General features: G+C 54.4%; 8 protein-coding genes across 8 annotated transcripts; 4 read left to right on the top strand and 4 right to left on the bottom strand.

Moving 5' to 3' along the window:
* Positions 1-14: 14 nt before the first annotated feature.
* KRP23_8070 (uncharacterized protein) lies at positions 15-2,199 on the top strand (the record flags this gene model as incomplete). The annotated part of the gene is made up of 7 exons (XM_067893468.1): positions 15-416; positions 478-531; positions 600-720; positions 802-1,316; positions 1,383-1,496; positions 1,564-2,097; positions 2,164-2,199. The coding sequence occupies 7 exons, from the start codon at positions 15-17 to the stop codon at positions 2,197-2,199; spliced, it is 1,776 nt and encodes a 591-aa protein (XP_067742992.1).
* Positions 2,200-2,498: 299 nt separating this feature from the next.
* On the top strand, positions 2,499-2,961 carry KRP23_8069 (Nuclear transcription factor Y subunit C-2; the record flags this gene model as incomplete). The annotated part of the gene is made up of 2 exons (XM_067893467.1): positions 2,499-2,631; positions 2,708-2,961. The coding sequence occupies 2 exons, from the start codon at positions 2,499-2,501 to the stop codon at positions 2,959-2,961; spliced, it is 387 nt and encodes a 128-aa protein (XP_067742991.1).
* Positions 2,962-3,605: 644 nt separating this feature from the next.
* On the top strand, positions 3,606-4,710 carry KRP23_8068 (3-hydroxyisobutyrate dehydrogenase, mitochondrial; the record flags this gene model as incomplete). The annotated part of the gene is made up of 3 exons (XM_067893466.1): positions 3,606-4,182; positions 4,250-4,409; positions 4,473-4,710. 3 exons carry the CDS (start codon positions 3,606-3,608, stop codon positions 4,708-4,710), a joined length of 975 nt encoding a protein of 324 aa, XP_067742990.1.
* A 156-nt stretch (positions 4,711-4,866) lies between these two features.
* KRP23_8067 (Dynein axonemal light chain 1) lies at positions 4,867-5,638 on the bottom strand (the record flags this gene model as incomplete). The annotated part of the gene is made up of 4 exons (XM_067893465.1): positions 4,867-5,290; positions 5,347-5,456; positions 5,533-5,562; positions 5,636-5,638. The coding sequence occupies 4 exons, from the start codon at positions 5,636-5,638 to the stop codon at positions 4,867-4,869; spliced, it is 567 nt and encodes a 188-aa protein (XP_067742989.1).
* Positions 5,639-5,691: 53 nt separating this feature from the next.
* Positions 5,692-7,755, bottom strand: KRP23_8066 (uncharacterized protein; the record flags this gene model as incomplete). The annotated part of the gene is made up of 1 exon (XM_067893464.1): positions 5,692-7,755. One exon carries the CDS (start codon positions 7,753-7,755, stop codon positions 5,692-5,694), a length of 2,064 nt encoding a protein of 687 aa, XP_067742988.1.
* A 208-nt stretch (positions 7,756-7,963) lies between these two features.
* Positions 7,964-8,536, bottom strand: KRP23_8065 (Elongation factor 1-beta; the record flags this gene model as incomplete). Its single annotated transcript, XM_067893463.1, has 1 exon — positions 7,964-8,536. One exon carries the CDS (start codon positions 8,534-8,536, stop codon positions 7,964-7,966), a length of 573 nt encoding a protein of 190 aa, XP_067742987.1.
* Positions 8,537-8,684: 148 nt separating this feature from the next.
* On the top strand, positions 8,685-9,901 carry KRP23_8064 (Protein-lysine N-methyltransferase EEF2KMT; the record flags this gene model as incomplete). Its single annotated transcript, XM_067893461.1, has 3 exons — positions 8,685-8,804; positions 8,870-8,966; positions 9,099-9,901. 3 exons carry the CDS (start codon positions 8,685-8,687, stop codon positions 9,899-9,901), a joined length of 1,020 nt encoding a protein of 339 aa, XP_067742986.1.
* A 23-nt stretch (positions 9,902-9,924) lies between these two features.
* KRP23_8063 (Sucrose transport protein SUT5) lies at positions 9,925-11,403 on the bottom strand (the record flags this gene model as incomplete). The annotated part of the gene is made up of 1 exon (XM_067893460.1): positions 9,925-11,403. One exon carries the CDS (start codon positions 11,401-11,403, stop codon positions 9,925-9,927), a length of 1,479 nt encoding a protein of 492 aa, XP_067742985.1.
* Between the last annotated feature and the right edge of the window lie 10,892 nt (positions 11,404-22,295).

The following is a 22,295-nucleotide window of genomic DNA, read 5'->3' as shown; positions in this document are numbered from 1 at the left end:
CCGCGGCATCACACATGTCGTGCAGCCTCATTGAGGCCAAGTTCCAGGTGCTGGACCGCACCATCAGGATGTTGTCCAAGTCCAAAAGCTTGCGCACGCCGAAAGTCGCGTCGTCCGAGCAGCTTCGCGATCTTGTAGAAACCCAGAAGCCGACCTCTCTTCTGCCGACGCTAAACGCTGTGAAGGGCGTAGTGGTGACACGAAACAACCAGACGTACCCGACCGGTGAGAAGACAAGTCGATCGCAGCCGAGTACTGCGCGCGAAGAGAAATCTGAAAAGAGATCAGGACACTCACCACCACGCCCAAGCACTGGGAGGAGAGATCCATACGAAAGCTCGACCGAACTGCTCCCAGACAAGTGGGTCGACCCAAAGCAACGGCGAGCAGAGCAGCTTCTGCAGGAGACTTGGCATGTACGTCTCGGATTAGCTATCAGAGCGATACTATCACCTAACTGTATGGTTTGCACGGCAGGAAATCGAGTCTGCTGTAAACTGGGGTCAAGAATTGGGCTCTCCCACCCGAGAGGTAGGCTTACGGTTGGCAGTTCAAACTCGTGTGATCCTGACTAATTGAACGGCGATGTCATGCTCTAGGCGCTTCGGTCGAAGTTGCTCAACGAAAGTGTACAAGATGATCGCCAAGAGCAAGAGTCGATATCAAGCCAGCGTCAAATACTAGAGCAATATATGGATAACCAAATTAACGGCGATTCAGGTGAGCAATTAGACTATCGATTTCACCAAACAGTTTGCTGACGCTGTTGCTGCTTCGACCCTTCTGTCTATTGGGCTGTAGATGCGCTTAGTGCTGCAGTGCACAACGCTTTGCCCCCACCAAAACGACCGCTGACATCAACGGGCTTGCAACCGAAGAAGAGCAAAGCTTATTTGAGCGCGCGATGCCGATCAGCATCTTTCAACGTCTCCGACCACCAACCCAAGAATTGGTTCGCTCCTTCCGCCATTAGCGCCACTGAAAATCCCCAACAAGCTCCAAAAGTTAAGCGTAAAATCTGTCGCCAGCGTCCAGCGGCTGCCGTTTGTAAGCAAGTCAAACAGAACCAAAACAACGACAAGTCTCCATCACCACTCCGGCCTGAGCCACAGCCGCAATCAAGACCCGAGGTCGAGATCGTTGGAGAAACAGAAAAGCAGTGTCCCCTCCCCGTATTGAAACCGGATGATCCATCCTTCTACATGCTGGAGTTGCGGCTAGTGCACCCCGAGCCTTTGACAAGCTGGCGTTTCCAGGCTTCGTTCACTGACACCTCTGTCAATCCCCCCAAGACGATTATTCTGGACGATCTCATGGTGAGTCGTGACAGCAATGGCGAAGACCATTTCACTGCTAACTTCGTTATTCGATGACTTCGACAGGCGGACGAAGAAAACTGTTTGCTATTTGATGGCCCCCAAACAGTCCGCGACGCCGTATCCTCTCGATATTTTAACCCGTTCCTGTACTTTCCAGGCCTCAACCGACCAAGCGATGTAAGCATTGCCCTTGGTTATAGTCCACAGCTTGGTGTAGAGCTGACGTTAGTTTCCCCTCTTCCAGCTCTACGGACACGTTTTGCGTATTATTGTGACATCTCTTCAGCCTGTCACGCGTATCGTGATCAACACGTCCGTGCAGTTCACCCGCTTCCCCGATGAGGCTGTCGTGGAGCCACCAGTCGATCCCGTTCGCACCAATGCTGCTGACGCTGCCAAGCAAGAAGCCAACCTCCTGCGAGTCTTGACTCGACGCAACAACTCTGCGTCTTCAGCCTCGAGAAGAAGGAAACAGATATCAAAACCGCGGCCGAAAGAGCCGAGAACAGCGCTCAAAAGCAACAACGAAGACAGCACCGCCAGTCTCGCGATGGATCAATGCAATCCGTGGTCATCCAGCGGTCAGGAAGACTTCAATTCCGACGCCTCAAGTGGCTTGTTAGAACAGATGCTACCTCTGCATCTCGACGAGCCTCGGCCGCCTTCACCCCCTGCATCCCCACGAAAGGGCCCGACCACGGATCACTTGAACCAGTCGCCAATGACCACCATCGACAAGAAGAAAATGCAGTTGCAACGTTTGCGCGCCAACATCCGAGTACGTTGATCTTACCAAATCTATCAAATACGCATTCGTATTAATCGATGCCGCTCTTGCTCGCAGAGGGAAATGCGCGAGGAGGACAACTGCAACATGTAGGCGAGTGTAGCCATCAATCCGCTGAATGTAGCCATTTATTGTTTGATAGTCAGTGTGCACCACACTAAACCACGTACCATACACCACTTTACGAAACGGAAGCGCCAGACTGCATTCTTGGAAAATCTGAAGAGTCGAGTTGATAGTCACCAAGTGACGTCGCTGTCTCTCCGTGTCTGCCGCCCCCCACGCCCCAGCTCCCTCCCATCACTAACCTCTTGTTAGCTGAAGCACCAGGCTACTTGTCTCCGTTGCAAGTGCGCCATAATCCCCCGAATTGACGTCACCAGAGCTGAACGATGGAAGGCCAAGTGGTGGAGCTCACCGAGGCCGAGCAGGCCCAGCACCAGCTGCAGATGGAGCAGCAGCTCAAGTCTTTCTGGGCAAAGCAGCTACTGGAGATGGAGCAGCTCGAAGTGGGCAGTGAACAAGGTGCCGTGGACCTAAAAAATAGTTTTTTGTGACGCATGGACACTAACTTTGTGCACGATCTGTGACCTGGTGACAGACTTCAAGAACCACAACGACCTGCCACTCGCGCGCATCAAGCGCATCATGAAGTCGGACGAGGACGTTCGCATGATCAGCGCTGAAGCGCCCGTGCTGTTCGCCAAGGCCTGCGAGATGTTCATCCTGGAGCTTACGCTGCGGTCGTGGGGCTACTCGGAGAAGAACAAGCGGCGGACGCTGCAGAAGGAGGACATCCAGACGGCCATTAGGAACACGGACATCTTCGACTTCTTGGTGGACGTCATCAACTAAAGAGGACGCGGTAGACAAACACCAAGCTCGACCGAGTCTAGCCAGTAGCTGCCAGAGATGATGTAGAAGAGAGAGTGGGTGGAGACTGGGAGAGCTGCAATATAGCGCTTGATAGCAATGTCAATGGAGGCTTCATGTGGACACTTCCTTGGTGTCCTCCGTTGTCGCGTGGAGTGGTGCACACCAAAGACCACGTCATCTCAACCTTGAAGTACCGGGACAGCGTCATTCTGCTACGCGGACGCTCTCCGCTTCGACAGCGGCGCTATATGCTGCTGTGTAGTACGATCCTGCCGCTATGGGCCTGGTCGCGAACCTCTACACCTTTTTGGCGGCGGCAATTCAGCTCACAGAGGCAACAGTATCAACTTGGGTGTTGAACCAAGGCAACGAAGCCCGTCGGCAAAGCCAGACCCGTCACCGTCTACCAGACCAATTCCAGCCATACTTCCTCAGCGCTAGCATGGCATCAAACTCAATTAGTGCAACACATCCCACGTACGGCAGGCAGCAAGCAGCTTGCAGTCCTTGCGTTTCGTACTTAGCCTAGCACGGTCGCCACGTTCCTAACTTGAAGTTGCGAATATCGCGTCAACTGCTTTGCGTCATTCGCCATTATCCGTCCAAGTCCCCCTTAAGCCTCAATGCTGCACACGACCTTCCTCCGCTCCTCGCACGCGCTTCGCTGCTCCACGCTGTGCCGGACGTTGTCCACTGTTCGCTCCAAGGACCAGGTGGGCGTCATCGGTCTGGGCCAAATGGGCGGACGCATGGCCGACAACCTCCGCAAACACGGCCACAAGCTTGTCGTGTGCGACCCCGCGCCCGCCAACGTGCAGAAACAAGTGGAAAAAGGCGGTGCTGTGGCCGCCTCCACGCCCGCCGAGGTGGCCGAGCAGTGCGACACCATCATCACCATGCTGCCGTCCACCGCCATCGTCGAGAGCGTTTATCTGGGGGACGAGGGTGTCCACGAGGCGCTGCGCAGCGAACACTTGCTGCTGGACTCGAGTACCATCGACCCGATCTTCACCAAGAAGCTGAGCACCAAGCTGCACGAGCTGGGGGCAACGTTCGTGGACGCTCCGGTGTCTGGAGGTGTAGCAGGAGCTCAGAACGGGACGCTGACGTTCATGGTGGGCGGCGAACCGGAAGAGTTCGAGCGTGTCAAGCCGTTGTTGAAGGCCATGGGCAAGAACTTGGTGTACTGCGGTGGAAGTTGTACGTAGTTGGAGAATATGGTGGCTATAGGAAGTGTGCTGAGTGGGTTGTGCGTTTTGGATTGTAGCTACGGGGCAGATCGCCAAGCTGTGCAACAACCTGGCATTGGCGATTCAGATGGCGTCGGTTGCTGAAGCGATGAACCTGGGAACGACGCTGGGTATTGACCCCAAGATCCTCAAGAACATAATGGACACGTCCACGTCTTCGTGCTGGTCTACTCTTGTGTAAGTGGAGTGGGGTATTGTTGCTCAGTCTGGGCCGATGCTGACGTTTTGCTGTTTGTACAGTAACCACCCGTACCCAGGTTTGATGGAGAATGTGCCGTCGTCCAACAACTACGAAGGCGGCTTTGCGGTGACGCTGCACCGGAAGGATCTTGGGCTTGCTATGGACTGCGCCAAGCAGGCTGAAGTGTCGGTGCCTCTGACGTGCCAAGTGCACCAGCTCTTCAACATGATGGTCTCGGGTGGCCACGGCAAGAAGGACTTCAGCTACATGCTCCCATACCTCAAGAACGGCAAGTAAAGTTGAAGAGCGGGCCAACTAGGCAGCCCAATATGTGTGGAGTGGACACGTGCAGTTGATCCTTTACGAAAACTCGAATTGAAATACGCAGTGAAGGCTTTGCTTGAAACGAACTGGTTATCAAAGGAGCCTGTGCTGTGCTCATTTCTGCCGTGGCTATTGGCCTAGAGCAGCGTCACGTTCGGTCTGCTTCACCATATCGCCGTCGATCTTGGCGACCTTGGGGATCCGCTTCAGCACGTTGAGCCGCGCGTCTTCCTTGCTCAAGTTCTCGTAAATAGGGTTGCCCGTGAACAGGACGTCGCGCAGTTTAGGGAGACTTGCAAGTTTGTCGAGCTCGTCCCAGCTCTTGATGAGGTTGTTGGATACGTAGAGCGTAGTGAGGTTCGTGAGTCCCGACAGTCCATCCAGCGTGGCGATGACGTTATACGACAGCCAGAGCTCCTCCAACGTATCTGACACATCGTCTAGCTTCTCGATCTTCTTGATTTGGTTCCGTCCAAGTGACAGAATCCGCAGCTTTTTCATTCCCGAGAGAGGGATAAGACGGTCAATACCATTCGTCGATAGCGAGAGCTGTCTGCCATGCACGCTGTCAGTTACTGCGAGGCTTGCAAATAGCGACACGCTACGTACTCGCAGTTTTTGAGCGTGTTGAGGGAGTTGTCGAGCTTTGCGATCGGAGGCATCTGGCAGTACAGCTTGATGACGGACGATTCTTCCGCCGACGCCGAGTTTTTGGCCTCCTGCAAAGCATCAATACGCCACGGGTTCAAACTACGGACTTGAGTTCTCGTTCGTCGCGGACTCAGTGCTGCTTACCCACGCCTTGATAGCTTGAGCACAGGTAGTCTACAGCAATTGCAACACATCCGAAGTCAGCGGGCTGGGACCAACGTAGAGTGCCTATTGTCATAGTGCCTACCATCTTTGCTTATACCGACGGCCTTCGTGAGCTCCTGCAATTTGCTGCACTCCAAGTTAGGATCGCGACTCGCCGGCCGCGACGCTTCGTTCGTCTCCATTTCTCGACTCTTCATCAACTGCTTCGGGTTTAACCATACCTGGTGCAGCAGCAGTAGCAGCATTCGACTTTGCACGCCGAGAAGCTCTTCTAGCAGCTTTCATTTTACTGTTCCCATCATTCAGCATATCCACGTGGAACTGTGTGCGCTCGAAATGGTAGACCAAGCTCTGCATCCGTTTGTCAAGCTCTGCCAGCCGACCCAGCACAGAAGCAATCGGAGTGTCGATCTTCCGACAGAGCAACTCCAGCACGTGCTCGTAGGCCGGATGCATCGCACTGCGGATAGATATGCTCACACTCCGGTAGAATACTGGGTAGTAGAACGCATTGAACGTATGTTCCTCCGGATCGCTGTGGGTATCTTGAGATCGCAGACGCTTCATGCGCTCCTCAATTGCGTCATCGCTCTCAGCCAGCACCCCGTCGACATGAATCGCTGGATAAGCGTAGATATCGTTCGCCTTGAGTCTTCCATTTTGATCCGTTCGTTCTGTTGTCGGGAGCTCATCCGTTCCCAGGATCCGCTCCAGATTGTTAACGTGCTCTTTGAGGTCTTCGGGTATGCCAGGACGATCGGGGTTCACGAGAACTTGGCGAGCAAGCTTGGTGAAGGCATCGAGGTCTCGCCGAGGAAGGAGATGAGGCTCGTTTATCGCGGCAAGGGGTGGCGCCTTGCGTTTAGTTTCGTCTTGTTCTTCGTTGCGCTGCCGCTCGTAGATCCACTCGTGCCAATTTGCACACATTTTAATTGCCACCACCAAGTGTGCAACGATGCCAATCTCAGACTCGAGAATTGCGTCTACTCTGTCTCTCTCAGCCTTGGTGTACTTGCGCTTGAACCTGGGATATCCATTGACCTCAGACTGAAGCAGGAGAGGCGGCTCAGGTACGTCTCCTTCTGCATTGAAGAAGCCTGCAATCCATTGGAAATTGCGGAACACCTCTCCGGGAAAGCCCATTGCGCCACAGACGCGATGAACAGCCAACGGCACATTGAGTGGGGGTAGACGTAAGCCCATTTGGTACTGCAGGTGGTGTGCGGCGTAGGCAATGTGAACGGCCGTGGCTCTATGGCGCAGCATCACGGACAGGAAGAAATGGTAGATGTATTTGACGGATTCCCGCACCTCCGGTTCGTCCGCACAGCAAGTGGACAACGCGTTATGGAACGGGATCACTCCCGTGGCGACCCAGTCTGCGAAATCACTCGGCAGTAAACCCAAGTTCAGCACGCGGGACGCGAGCATCAACAGTCCCAGCAAGTCCACGATCGAGAACTTGCTGAGCGTGTCGGAAGCTCGAAAGGACTTCCGCCCGCCGGAGGGTTTCTTCTCTTTCTTCTTCGCTTCTCGCGCCTCCATTTTCTCCACCTCGTGCGCCAGTGGATCCTCCTCCTTAACCTCTTTTACTTCTTCTTCTTCCACCTCTCTTCCTTCCTCCACCGCCTTCTGTTTCTCCCAATTGACGTCCCATTCTTCCAGCAAGTCGAGCGTCACTGCTGGATCCACCTTTTCGGCCTCCTCTCGCGTCCAGAACAAGAAAAACTCATTGTAACACCGCAGAAGCGGCTTGGTGCCTTTTACCGCCCATGTCTCGAGGAACTTGAACCACAGCTGCTTCACCACCCGCGGGTACTCGTCCGACGGGAACGTGTCGGGCCCTACCCGGTCCACGAGGGACCTGGCCATGGCGTCCAGCACCATTTGAGTGGCAATGACGGCGTCCGCCAGCGCCGGGAGCTGCGGCTTCTCCTCGGCGTGCTCCGTCTTTGACCGCTTGTGGCGTGCCGTGCCGATGACATTGCCGTCTGCATCGCGCCTCTGTTTGTGCTTGCGGTACGAGCGCTTGAGAGACGTGACGGCCGAGGTGAAGTCCATACCCATGTCCTCCAGCTCCTGCGTCTCGTTGCGAGCCTGCAGGAAGCTCTGCGTGCCGCACAGCTCGCACACCATCTCCCCAAAGTAGTTCTCGCTGAAGAACGCGTCGCCCACGGCGCCGCAGTTCTGGCATTCCAACATGGGCCACGAGATGATGCAAGTGCAAGGTGCTGCTGACTGACCTTTTGCTCGACTGGCTGAGAGCTGCGTACGTTGCGTTAACGAACTTAAAGTTAAGTAATAGCAACATAAGCAAACACCAGCAACATAGATTTCTTCAAGCAACATACGAACGATAATGAACGGGAGTGCATGTATTTGAGCCTCACTGGATTAGTGTCCATCCTACTTACATCTTGTTCATGGAGGCGACGTCCACCGACTGCACGTAGTCCTCGAAGCCCTCGATGGCCTCCGTGATGTCGTCCAGAAGCACGAGGTCGTCGATGATGATGCACTGCACCAGCAGCTTCTTGATGCCAAAGGCCACGGGCACCAGCTTGTGGCCCTCGCCCCACGTCAGACCCTCCACGGGCAGCGCCTTGATCTTGACGGCCAGCTCCTCGAGGTCCGTCTCGGCCTCCCAAGGCTTCACCTCGATGACCACCTGCGAGCGCTCCACGGGCTTCTTCTTCTCCTTCTTGGCAGCCTTGGCGGCCTCAGCGCGCTTGGCGGCCAGCGCCTTGGCAGCCTCGTCGTCCTCCTCATCGTCGTCGCCGAACAGGTCGTCGTCGTCGTCATCGTCCTCCTCCTCGACCTTCGGGGCGGGGGCGGCCTTCTTAGGGGCCGGAGCCGCCTTCTTAACGGGAGCAGCCTTCTTAGCGGCGGCGATAGCCTTCATGGGCTTGGCGCCCTTGATGGGGTGCAGCACCGAGAACTTGGCGGTCTGCACCAGCTGGAACTTGTTCATGTCGGTCGGCATTTTCACGTAAGGAAGTCGATTCGCTACTGAGGAATTGGCGAAGGTTTTGGCTGTAGGGGTAGAATTGTGGCCATCCGTTTCTATTGTGATATTTAATGGCAAAATCAGGTTAGTGGACACCATTTTCACAGTAGCATTTTGTGCAATAATGAACGAGTTGCAGCGCGTGCTGGACGCGTATCGCGGCATGGAGCCCGTGCGCGACCTCGTTGCCAGGATCAAGACGCAGTTTGCGGACGAGCAGCGCTGGGCGACGCTGGAATTCCAGGTGGGCAGCGGTATTTTTGACATTGGAAATGGTGGCACAACTCACGTGTCAATCATTGGCTGCAGGCCCAGGTGATGCACGTGGTGGTGAACGACCCCGTGTGCGACGACTTCCCACCGCAGCGGAAGTACACGTACAGGTTCCTCAAGCGCTACTTGGACGGTATGCATCAGACAAAACATTTTTCACATTTTGGTGAACTATCGGAGACAGTCGCCATTTTCGAGTGACCATTGTTGGTCTCTACCGTTGCAAGGTCTGATCAATGTTGTTGCCGTGCATTTTTGTCGACAGAGATTGAGGCGGTGCAGGCGGATGCCGATGACGGACTCGTCGAGGCACTCATGGAATTTGTACTGAACGCCAAGCTGGCCGATGACTCGCTCAATGCTGAGGCAATGCACCACGTTTCGTACACGGTGCCGACTATCGACTCGTCCGTTGTCGTGTCCTGCCGAGTAGCGTCCGTGTTCAACGAGGTCGGGCTCAAGCTCTGGGAAGCAGGATGGCTGCTCGCGGAGTACATCATCGCCCACGAAAGCGAGTTCCGCGACAGGACAGTGCTCGAACTAGGAGCGGGTGTAGGCTTTACCGGGATGGTTCTGGCCTGCGTGTGTCGCTCAGACCGCATTGTGCTCACGGACTACGCGCCCAACGTCATGCAGAACCTGCGTTACAATGTAGAGATCAACGCCAGCAAGTTTCTGTGCCCGGTCGAGGTGCAGACGCTAGACTGGGAGACATGGCAACCCGAAGACCACGACGACGAGCGGCCCGACGTGCTACTTGCAGGAGACTGTGCCTACGACGTTGCGGTATTTCCTGCTCTGATGCGCGTCCTTCAGTCGTTCCTCGGCAACGACGGAGGCAGCACGACCCAGCACCCTCAGCGCGTAGCAATTTTCGCGGCCACCATTCGCAACCAGAAAACATTCCAGACATTCCTCGACCAGCTAGCACAAAACCGCATTGACTACGTCGATATCACGGCTTCCTCGGGTGGACAGGTCTTCTCGTACCCGAACCGAGAGCAGATTCGCATTTGTCGCCTCTCGAGATCCATTCTCGACGAGGACGCACCTGCAGAAACGAAATAGTTTTTGTTTGTCGTATATTCGTGTTACATGGAGTGCATCTTGACCCTGAAGAAGAACACGCAGACGATGAACGCTAGCAAGCTGACAGCGCCGCCTACGAAGACAGGTAATCTGTAGCCCATTGATGTATCCACCAGCGCAGAACCGACGATGAAGTTGAGCAACTGACCAGAAGAGTTGGCGGAGTTCATGACGCCTACGTACACGCCGATGTCGGCGGTGTGGCCGAACACGTGCACAATGAGTGGCACAACCAGTGCGAAGAACGTAGCGATTGTGATCGATGAGAGAGCCACGACGATCAAGTCCACGGCCACCACGTCGCAGAAGGCCATGATCATAAGCAGCACCTGTGGAATTGTTGCGAACGTGGCTACATGTTGAGCCCCATACCGGCGCACTAACACAGGAAGCACCCACGAGTACAAATACCCAACGATGCAAAACAGCATGTCCGCAAGGCCCCCAGCAAGTCTCACGCCGCGATTATAATCCAGCTGAGCGTCCGAGCACTCATCGCCACAAGTTGCAGAGTTTGTGGCGTCTCCATCGTAAACCTCGAGACCGAAGAACATTCCTTTGTTGCCATTGTATGCTGCATAGCCGTACTGATTCAGGAAAATCACTGCGAAGTACACTGCCAGCATCGCAGGAAGCGTGTACACAGCCGAGTAGATGGAGCCGAACGCGTACGTCAAGTTCTGGCAGCAAGTCCGCTTCTCCATCCTTTTCTCCAGCGGAATCTCTTTCGCCGCGTAACATGCTGCTCCGATACAGACAGCCATAAAGACAGACAACATCCCCAGGAACCAGTGCATCGAGTTGTACGCGGCGCCGAAGGACTCTGTGTATACAGCCACAGCAATTGCCCCAAGCGTCGACCATCCTTGCCCCAGCGCAGCGCCGATGGTCTGGCGTTTACCAGCGAAATCCGAGATGAGTAACAGCGCAGGAGTCTGCGCCACATTGACAGTGATGTCCATCCAGAGGTAGAAGAAGATGGAGAGCAGTGCTGTCCATTTGCGGTCCGTGACTTCCCCGTGCTTTCCAGACCCCACGTCGCCTAAGGCATCTCCAAGCTCGCGTGTGTACCCCATGAGGGTCCAGCAGATAATACTCCCGACTGCAGCCACCACGAGATAGGGACGACGACGACCAAACCTCGACGTGTTCTGGTCCGAGTACACGCCGACAATCGGCGCCATCAAGACGCCGCACAGAGGCCCGCTGAGCTGCGTTAGCTGAACGGCGTAGCGCGGGAGCATAGTCTGTAAATACGGTCCTAATGCCGCCCACTGCGCCGCCCAAGCCATTCGAATGGCCATGCGAGGCATCGAGATGACGAGCAACGCCCCGAATGAAGCGCCTTGCAGAGCCACCCCCTCCTCTTCGTCGACCACGGGCGACTTGAAACCATCCTTCGGCGTCTCAGGCGTCGCGAGCGAGTCGAATTCGACGCAGGACGTCCTGATCTCGATGTCGTGAAGCCATTTGGTGCTCATTTCGACCGTGTTCAAGGCTGAAAAGGGTCAACTGAAGAATGCCGCTGTGTCCAAGGAGACTTGCTCTATTCCCGGGAGACTTTCCCGTGGCACCCTGCTGTTGGTAGGATGATCACTGTTATGGGGTGGGTGGTTGTGCGTGATCACAAGTGCCCAGTGCACCAATACAGGTGACAACAGGCGGTCCATCTGGACGCGCCGACTCCTTTGATTAAACTGTGCATTGACTAAAGCACCAGTTGCGTGGGAAATGAGCGAGTCCTGAACCATAGTAACTACCCACTAAGTGATCGCCGATCACTGATCCTTGAGAACGAAGTCAAGTTTCCAAGTGTCCTCCAACACCGAACGAGACTTTGAAAAAAAAAAATAGATCCAACAGTGAGTTAAACAGATCGTGCGATGTATGACTTGTCGACAAGCATTCTTCATCAGCTCGGGAGCTAAATCTGCACAAGAACATGCCAGTCGAACGAGGCAGGAAGCTAAACATCGCGTTTATGTGATGCATGCATGCATCGCCACCAAGATGATCCAGCGAACCAGCATTATCCGTTTTGTAACGGACAACTGACTGCTGCCTCCCTTGTGGCCTCAGGTAACCTACTGTAACGGGGTACACCGACGTGTACCCATGTTACATAAAGAGTGACGGGATGTCTCTCTTTTGTGCCCATGGTACGTGGTACCGGTTGGCGGTGAGCCAACCATTGGGCACTTGTTTAGCTTTTACTATAGTTGACTTAGAGATTGTAAGGATCAAGCTTGACTCACCTTTAAAATATATTCAGTCTTTAAACCTACCGTCTAAGTCGTAGTCGGTTCCCTTAGACCGGGAACCGTGAACTTGTTGTTCACCGAGAGCTTACGCTCTCTAGCACTTCCTCTGTGCAAGGTGCTGTGTGCCCCGTCACACCTACGACGCTAGACCCCTCGTTCTTTTCTAATTGGTAGCCCATTTCAAATAAGAGACTGACTGCAGGCACTGAGTGAGATCGTATTTAAAGGGGATGATACGGTTCATCTGTCGTAAAATACTTCGATAGCTTACGGGTGTTTTCGACATTTCAAAAAGTTGAGAAAACGTGACACCCCCCCCCTTTCTCCCGTCCTCCAAAGAATGGCTGGCTCTCATTTGGAGTTTCTTCCCTTTGGACCAAAAGTGACGGCGTGGGACAGCTCTCGCTAACATCGGCGTACGTGCGAATGCTGGTAGCTGCTTGATATGTATGCCGCTGTAACATCTTCATGTGCTGACCGCTGCAGGGCATGAGTGAAAACGATCTAGAGACGCATATACCGTCGGTTGGGGTGTGGAAGAGCTCCCCGATAACCAAGGAATGGCACGAAAACTGGGAGGCCTTCCTCGAGTACCTCAAGGTATACCAGACGGACACGCACCAGCTCTTCCGACTGCGCACCTAGCCCGCCGTAACGCATAAATCAAGGCACAAGCTGGGGTTGATTCCTTGCCTGAGCTAGTCCCGGAAGAGTTTAAGACCTATTGGGTGAAGCTCATTTGCACACATGGATGAAATGCTGGCGGCTTTGGACAAGTTCGAGGAGATAATTAAGGATGGTATTGCGCCATGTGTGGGCCGTGACGGATCGCTGATGGATACGTTTGAGCCGACATGTACTGAACATGCGCTAAGTGACGATGGTATGAGCGATGAAGTGCCCAAGACGCTGCCCACGCTGCATGGTACTCCGAGAGATCTCTCCGCAGCGACTGCAACGACGCAAAAGGAAGCTCAGACGGTGACAGGTGCTGTCGATCGATTGCCTACAGATACTGCCGAAAGGGTACCTACAGGTACTGATGGTACGGATGAGGTGACTGAAGGCACCACGATCACAGATGAAGTGACTGAAGGCGCTGGTGTCGCAGACGAAGGAGATGCCGAAGTCTCTAAAGATGCTGACAGATTGATTGCCGGCATGCATCAGTCCAGTATATTGACCAAGCGACACCCGGCAACTTCAGCGAGTGAAGGATCAGATTCATCTCAGCCTTCGTCATTCACTACCACCAAAAGATCCAAGAGGGAAGCTGCGGCAGCTAACGGGAGGGAGATGTGGGCTCCAGGTACTGGGTGGACGGAGAGAGCGGCGGCGAGCACGTACAACGGAATTGTAAAGCGGTTTTGAGGATATTTGAACAGAGAGATGCCTTTCTGCGAGGCAGTCTTCACACACTTAAACCGAAGACATATCATACCACCTAGCCTACACAGAAGTAATAAACAAACCCGAGATATGAACGGTAACCGTGTATTGGCAGGATATACACACAACCTTGCCTTCTCCAATTGTACCGCATCGGAGCTGGGAACGTAAAGGTGCCATATCATGGACACAAGCGCCGCGTCGAGGTAGTCATAGTTGGCGGACGCGCGCATGTAGAAAGTCAAGATAGTAGCCTTTAAGTCTTTCTTCGTGCACGGAGAAGCTTTTTTCGTGACACCTTGCTCTGGTCTCTTTTCACAGATTCTATCTACCGTAGTGTGGTGTTGTGATTCACAAAAACTTCGTTAGTGCGGCTTCCACGCAACAACACAACAATTCGCCGAGTCAGGTCGGCGTTGTTGGGCTTGCGCAGGGTTCTGTTGGTTCCCTTTGCGGTTCGGCCCAGCCGGGTCCAGTTGAGGCCCTGCTCTCGCTGAGTACCAATCCAAACTCCAGAAGCTCGCCTGAGCGGGGCAGCTTCCGTTCCTCAAACCCTGTGACCTCCACCAAAGGATGGACGTCGGCGCGCGAGCGCTTTTACAGGTCACCGAGCGCAGAGTACGCTCAGCTAGAAGATTGCGGTGTCCTGGGTTGTGCAGACCCACCGACTCGTCGATTCGACGAGGTTTGTCTTCGCTGGTAGCGAGAAGTGCCCACCCCGGGCCGACCTTGATCTCTTGGCGCTACCAGTCGATTCCCCTACAAGCTATGCCTCTCGGGGAACGACGGCAGACATAATCCAGCCCACGCAGGGACTTACCGGAAAGTATACGCTGTTCTTGGACTTAGAAGATTCTGCTCTGTTTTGTTATCTCTGTGTCTTCGGGGAGTCCCTTCGGGCTCCCCCCTTTGGTCTCCTATCGATCCTATACAAATATCTAGTGAAATGGAGTCGTTATAGATCTCCCTGCGACTCTTCGCTCAGCTTCCTCGTTGATCTTCGCCGAGTCGGGTCGTTATGGATCTCGGCCGACCCTTCGCTCCGATTCCTGATTTATCCTCTCCCACTTGGAATAACTCCCAAATGGAATACGCTCGCTGAGTCGCTGAGTCTTGGTGCTCGCCGAGTCCGACCGATTCGCCGAGTTCGCCGCTTAGGTGCGAACTCCGATTAGGTACGACGTACTTAGCTGGGCCAGAATGGGTGGTCTACCCAAAATATGAGTTTCCCTACACCACAACTGCCCCGGGCGTGATACGAGCCAGGCTGGTAAGTGTCTCGACCATCATTCAGCTGTCAACTGTCCAACGGTCAGCAACTCACTTCGTCACTTTGTTCTCCAACCGTCCAACGGTGAGAAACTCTCTCCGTCTTGCTTGGTGCGCACATCAAGCGCCTTGTCGTCTTCCTCTGGTGACCAGGTACGTCTTGCTGCTCCGTATATCGCTTGTTCTTCCCGGTGGACTGCTAATCATTCACCCTTGTGCGTCTGGTTGCCTTTCTATGGACTCCCGCACCTGCCGTCATTTCTGCTGACGTGTCCGACCATGCCAAGACTCTTCACCTCCTCTGGATCTCGTTTCCGCAATGTCGGACAGCGTGAGCCCTCCCCGGACGTCGACAAGTTCATCGCCGAGCTGGGCAGACCAGTGTTGCCCCCCCCGCAAACGTCCGACAAATCTGTTTGGAGTCGTAAACATGGAGAAATCGCTGAGTCAAGATGGACCTTCGGCTGCGGCTCTCTCGCCGACTCATACTGCACCATCGGAGGACTCGTCGACACCTGGTAGAGCTGGAGCCTCTGCTCGCTCCCACTCGCTGAGCTTCTCGGTCCGGTCCGGCCCGACTCGTCGAATTTCCGATAAGTCGTCGGATCTCGCTGCAGGCAATTCCGCTGGCCTCGCTGGCATCTAGTGCTTTCTCATCAGTCAAGAGGAGAGCCAGGAACAGCAGGACGCGTCCCTTGTTCAGCTTGTCTCTCACCGTGAGACGGGTTCGACACGTCCGGACGAAATTCCGTCGCGCCAGTCCATCATGAGCGCCAATCCACTGGCTGACACCCCGACGGTACTGAAACAAGGCGCAACATGGCTTTCAGATGCGACCAATCGCTGAGATTTGGACGAAAATCGCCAAGTCCGGACTCGCTGAGCTTCGGACGGAACTCGCTAGCTCGACGAGTCCAGTGAAATTACTCCCCACATTCGTCCCGTCAACACGTCGATTCGCACTTCCGCCGGCTTGGCGAACAAGGCTTCGGTTAACTCGGCGATTCTCGCTCCCATGATCTCTTTGACAGCTTCCGCTACTACTCCGAGGCAGCCTCGCTCCAAGCACTCGAACGTTCGATCCCAAGCAAGCAAGTCCTCAGCCTAGCGACGCCTTTTCATAGCACAGCGGTAATTGACGAGTCCTCGGCTTCTCTTACACGTTGCTACGTCAGAACTCGGCGAATCCGGCAATCGTTCGCTGTCCTCACTGAGTACGACTAATTCAAGCACGGCCATCTCGTCGGTTATGCTGGTGGGCTTATCACGTGCTCAAGTGACTCATTTCGATAGCTCCAGTCCTTCGTCGAGTGTTGCGTCTACATCTGCACATCTTCCAGACTCGTCGACCTAGACAGCTTTATTTGCGCTGCCTCGGAACGCATCGAGTGGCGCTTCGGCGGGATCAGCTCAGCTTTCGTCGCTTTCGGGAAATGTTTCCTCGAGTACGAAGCCAAACAGCTCGGCGATAATAGCTCAGTTGCCTACTCCAACCGTTTCGACACCGGTGCAAGCTCGTCTTGTTGCTCAGTTTGCTGTGTAAGGTGGAAGGTGGAAGGGCTCCAGCTGCTTCCGACAAGCCATCTAAGAAACGTGTAGCGTCGAAGTTTTCTCGCCGAGTTATCAAGAAGGCCAGGAGCTCGTCGAAACCTGAGGCAAGCCGAAGGCTAGTTTGACTGCCCCTGCCAGCAATTCGTTGATGACCGCTATGCATTCTTCGGTTCGACTGGTCCTAGCAAGGTTCGCTCAGCAAATCATACGCGGTGTTTATCCGTCAAGTTCACCCCATGTTCGAGGACATTTGTGACGAGTCTTAGCCTGGCTAGCCGAGATTCAGCCGGCAGATTTTCACCGAGTAGCTCTCCCCGGGCCACCAAGATTTAGACTCGTCCAGTTGCTGATTTCGACGAGTCTTGTTTTTTTTCCTCTCTTGTTCTTTCGTAATCCACACCTTATCCATTTCGTAATACCAATTCATATAATTGACGCAGTAGCTTTCATCCACTCGTCCTGCCTGCTGTCTTCACAGGTCGGTGGTCAATCTTCGTATGTAATAGCTTTTAACACTCGTCTGCAACTTGCACCATTTGCAGACGACTTTCACGTTTTATTTGGCAGAGGTAGCCAAAGAGAAGGCTTCCCCACTATAGATTCGACAACGGTTTCCAGCTGGGTTCATCGCAACCGACCCATTTGCTAAAAACCGACGTTGAGCTCGGCCGGTACTCGTCAAATTCGTCTTGCAAGAACTTCTAAAGATCTGGCCACTTCCATTTCTCGTCCTGTGTCGCTGATACTCGTTCACGTTGTTCTGTCTGAACGACTACTGGGTCGATATCGTGTTCACTTCGTGATTCCAGTCGTTTGTGTTCAGGGTGACCTCGCTCAGCCACTCGCTGAGGTTTTGGAGGCTTGTTCACCACTTCCAAGACATCATCGGGACTACCAGCATCGCGAAAATTCGGCGAGACGTCATTGTATCGTGCATCTGGCACTACCGGTTCATTCGCCGCGTCATCTAGCTCGTCCTCGGCGAATCTGACTCGGCGAACGTGATGAGCTTGGCTTCGCGTGATCGCTGAGACTTTTGGAACTTCTTCTCCTTCGTTCGTTGAGTCTTTGACTACATACAGCTTCTCTTGGATTCGGTTTAATGTTCGCAGCTCTGTTTTTCGATCTCCGCTGAGGATAACACGTCCTGCCATGGCTTCGAGAGCTTCAGTGGCTAATGCATCTGCCGCCAAATTATAACGGCGGACTACATGTAAGTAGCGGACCGAACTTAGGCGTTCGACGAGTTCTTTGTGGCGTGCTAGTTCCACTTGCAGGGTCTCCTTCTTGCATGCCATCACCCCCATGGATTGCTGGATTGCGAGTCTGGAGTCGCCCACAATGATCAGATCGGTTACTCCTCGATCAACAGCCGCAAGAACACCGTGGTTCATCCCGATGTACTCAGCGATGTTGACTGTGGTTGACGGCAGGTGAGCACTCGCAGCGATCACAATGTCCCAATTCGGTAGACGCCACAAAATCCACGAGCAACTCCCGTAGCCGCCGTACTTCTCCGGTTTTGCTGACCCGTCAAAAGACAGGACGTGCCCCTCAAAATCACGTGGCACTCGGGTGTGCACCAACTCGGGATCCAACCGTTTGCTCACCGGGTTAGCTTCGGGCAGCGTCATCCAACGATCTCTCGTCGAAACTGTAGAGTCAGCTTCACCTGGGTCCCATTGGTCACCTCTGTCCATCCCGCTGGAACACCTTTTTTGTTTACCGTTGCTTGGAGGTGAACGAACCATGGTGTGTGTGTGACCTATCAAGTGCTCTCCATCAATACTTCCATCGGATGCAGCTACTGTTAGCGTCGGTGGTGGCTCATCAGTAAGACTCAGCGAACTTCGTTCATAATTGACCGGTTTGAGTCCCGAAATCTGACTCGCCGAGTCTGTTTTGGCCTCACGATTGGTCGAATCATCGTGAACTTTCGCTGGGTCCAACTTTGGTACATTCGCTGAGTCATCAATTTCTTTTCCGCGGTCAGCAGACGTGGAACTCCCCTGATAGTCTGGGGGCTCGCTGAGCTCTTCCGATGCTTGTACCCCCGCTTCATCCGTGAACTCGCTGCGACTCGATCGCTTCTGAATCGCCTTGGGGGTGTTGTAATGATTTTGCTCGACTGCGGGAGGCTGGCGACTCAGCCATTCCATGTACAAACGCTGCTCTCGCTTGAGAAGCCTGTTGTCGAGAGCGCCTTCGTAGGCAAGTATTTGCCAATCACGATATTTCGCTGAGTTCACTCGCACATACCCTTCGTCCCGTGGTAATACTCCGTGAGGAATCCACATGATCACCGGAAAGTGAGCAGGACACCACGTGAGTCTCGACGAGATATTCGTCAGCAACACTCGCACCGCTCGTCCCTTCGCATTATGTTCGATCGTCGGGATCACCCCCTTCATCTGTCGAACCCACAGTTCGTGAGTTGACTCGCTGGGTTGCCTCCGTCGAAGCTTGAACTGGGCGATAGCTCGGCTTGTAATATCTAATGACTCCGGAGGACCACCGATTACTTCGCGCCCGTACTCTGTCTCGTCGAAATCTCTCGACGACTTGATCAAAGGAACTACAACCTCATCGGGAAGCTTTGCCGTTGAGTTGTACAGGTCCAACCTAATACCAGCTGGTATCATGAAGTCGGTGCCCAGGATCAGGTCCACCCCTGCGTGGTGGGGCATAATCCACACCTCGAATTCGTAAGCTACTTCCCATCCTAGCGTGATTTTAACCATTGCTCGAGAAGTAGTCACCACTTTGGACTTCGCAATTCCTTGAACATCGATTCTCTTGTCCAGGCTGGTCAATCGCTTCAACCGTAGCCTCCTTGCAAAGGCTTCAGTTACTGCGGAGACGTTTGCTCCAGTATCCAACAATATCTTGGTTCGTTCATCATTCACAGCTCCCATAACAAGAGCTCGCATTCGTACTCGGCGATCGAACTTCCTCGATGACCACCAACCGAGTCGCTCACCAGGGAGCAGTTTCCATTTCTTGGCTTGACCAATCGAGATCATCGATCGCTGAGTTATATTCATACCGCCAATTATTCGGTCGTCGTCTTCGCTCGACTCGCCGAGTTCGTCGTTCTTATCCATATCCATATCCATCCGTTCCGTCTCCCCGTCAATCTTCCTCCACTCGTCGGGCCGTTCCGCTTCACCAACGAAAGCGAACACGAAATTCGCTTCTACCGCTGGTTCAGCTGACTGTGGCAGCCCGGTTTTATCCAACCCAGTCAGAGTTGGCGAGCCCACTAGTTTAAATGGCTCGACGAGTAAATGTCCTGGAGATCTTCCGGGACGGTAGACTTGTCGACCGACGTTTTGACGAACTTGGCGAGTTTCTCGAAACGCTGGAATAGCTCGCACCGGCCTACGTCATGCACTTGCTTGCAGAATTTGCAACGTTTGCGGCAAAAATGTGCGTCGTGGCCTGGGGCTCCGCATGCTCCGCATGGGCCGTAAGCTCGTCGCTCGCGAGACCCGTCTTGACGGTCTCGGCGATCCGATCGGTCTCGACGTTCATTCGATCGGTCAGGGCGATTCGCAGAGTTCTGACGGGCCCGGTATGACTCCCCGCGCTCATTGGACGAGCGGGGTCGATCGCTGGTATTACCCGCGTCGATGTAGTCGGACCCATAGTCAGATTCAGACTCGCTGAGTTGATCAAGATCACTTCCGCCATTCGACGAGTCGTATAGATCAGTGTCTCCTGTTGCTCGGCGATTGTCGAGTGCGGCCCACAGGTCGTTCACAGAAGCGTCTGCCAAAGTGACTCGTCGATCGCGATCATCCTCTCGACGGCTTCGGCGTTCATCACGTCGGTCACGTCTGTCGTCTCGGCGATCATCGCGTCGGTTATCTCTGCGAGACTCGCTCCGACGACTTGGGTCGTTCCTCGAGTCCCCTCGCCGAGGTTCTCGGCTACGGGCCGTGCTCAGGCGGTCACGCTGTTTCTTGCGCTTCTCGCCGAGTAGTCGCTGATTGATTATCTTCTCGACTTTGTGGATATCGCTGAGTCGCTGTGGATACAATAGGTCCATGACGTCGTCATCTCCGCAGCTTAGCAGGAAATGCTCGACGTGATCAGCAGCGTCAGCGCCCCCTCTCTCATATTGGATCTGTGCCGTCCGGGCATAACCATTAAGTCGCAGCAAGAAGTCGCAGACGTGTTCGTTTTCTCGACGTCTCGCTGAGTAGTAGCGGGACCTGGCCGACTGGTCGAATTGCGAACAGTAATAGTCCAGGAAAGCTTCGCTGAGTAGACTCCACTTTCGCTGGGTCTTCTTTGGAAGCTGGCGATACCACCCCTTGGCAGCTTTGCCCAGACTCAGCGAAAATGGTTCGCACCACTCATCTTGTGGCTTGCACGTTCCTTTCATCTCATAGATGAATCGCTTGATCCATTGCAGTGCGTCGTCAGACCGATAACGTTTGCCATCGAATGTTGCAATCTTTTCGAGCGGTGCATGCGTCCGAATCTCCAGTACTTGACCTCGGTCGCTCTCAGCCCCATCGAAGCTGAGCTGACGAATATGGTCGTACGGTGACTCGTCAAATTCGCGTCGGTCCGCGTAATTGTCATCCTCGCTCAGCTCGTCGTCTCTGCCTGACGTCCTTGCAGCATCAGCGCGCACCAAGCGTCTGAATTCTGCAGCTTCTTCATCCGTTAGAAATTCCGCCATCGGACGTCGGCTGCGCTGCTCACTGACCTTATTGGGAGTTTGCATGTGCGAGTCGGCGAAGTACGGTGTTCCCTCGGAGCGTCGAAACACTCCGCGCTTGGTCTCGGGGGTCTTTGGTAGCGGGACCTTGGATGGGTCCTCGCTGAGTTCCGGGAACACATACGGTTCCGTGACGTACGGTTGTACGGTCGCGGGTGGAGGTGCCTTCTGCTCGTCGAGCAATTCACCAGCTCGGCGGGACTTCGGCACTTGTCCTTTAAGTCCCCCTTGCATGCCGAACAAGTCTTTCAGCTTGCGCTTCCATCTCATCAGCTCAACCCCGACCGAACTCACATTACACGCTGTCAGCGCGGGTTTGCTGGGCTTGTGGCCACATCGGTAGCCCATCGCTCGGAGTAACAGCACTGTGTCCTCAACGAGTTGCTCAATAGTCTGGCTATTGATCGGCTGGCTCAACTCCTCGCTGAGTTCCGGCCATTTCGCCTGGCACATGTACATGGGCGCGAACATGTTCATCCACCGGCTCCCAGTTCTCATTTCTTCGACGAGTCGGGCCAGGACTCGATTAGCCTTCGGAGTCTCGGCGTTCCTCGTGGCCTTCGGAACCAGTGGCGGTCGGTCACCCGGGACCAGGCCTTGTTCATCATCAGCATCTTCGCTGAGTTCTGCCGCTAGGCTGCGCTCGACAGGTCGAGGGTTCCCTACGCGGCTGACTTGCAGCGACATTTCTTCCACTTCTTCGCGGAGTTCGGCGGCCGTCTTCACGCCGTCGTACCCCGTCTTCTCATCATCATCATCCTTCTCTTCATCTTCTTCTTCTCTTCCTTGGTCATCGTCGTCGAACTCATCGAACTGGACGGTCCGCGTCACATCCGCCTCCATGGCGGCGACGCTTGCCCTCGTCGAGCTCGACTCAGCGAGCGGCGATCCTCCGACCGTCGCCGGACTTGCATCGCTCGGACTTGTCGATCCCTTGACCATCTTCTCTCACTTTTTGCTCGAAACTTGGTTACTTGGTACCTACGAAAACAAAGCACACTCCTGAATCCCGGGTCGCGGCACCAGTTGGTGGTGTTGTGATTCACAAAAACTTCGTTAGTGCGGCTTCCACGCAACAACACAACAATTCGCCGAGTCAGGTCGGCGTTGTTGGGCTTGCGCAGGGTTCTGTTGGTTCCCTTTGCGGTTCGGCCCAGCCGGGTCCAGTTGA

This window comes from Phytophthora ramorum (assembly GCF_020800215.1).
Source record: "Phytophthora ramorum isolate Pr-102 chromosome Unknown Phyram_PR-102_s0007, whole genome shotgun sequence".
In the NCBI taxonomy this organism is placed as follows: domain Eukaryota; phylum Oomycota; class Peronosporomycetes; order Peronosporales; family Peronosporaceae; genus Phytophthora; species Phytophthora ramorum.
This window is presented reverse-complemented; position numbering and strand designations above follow the sequence as displayed.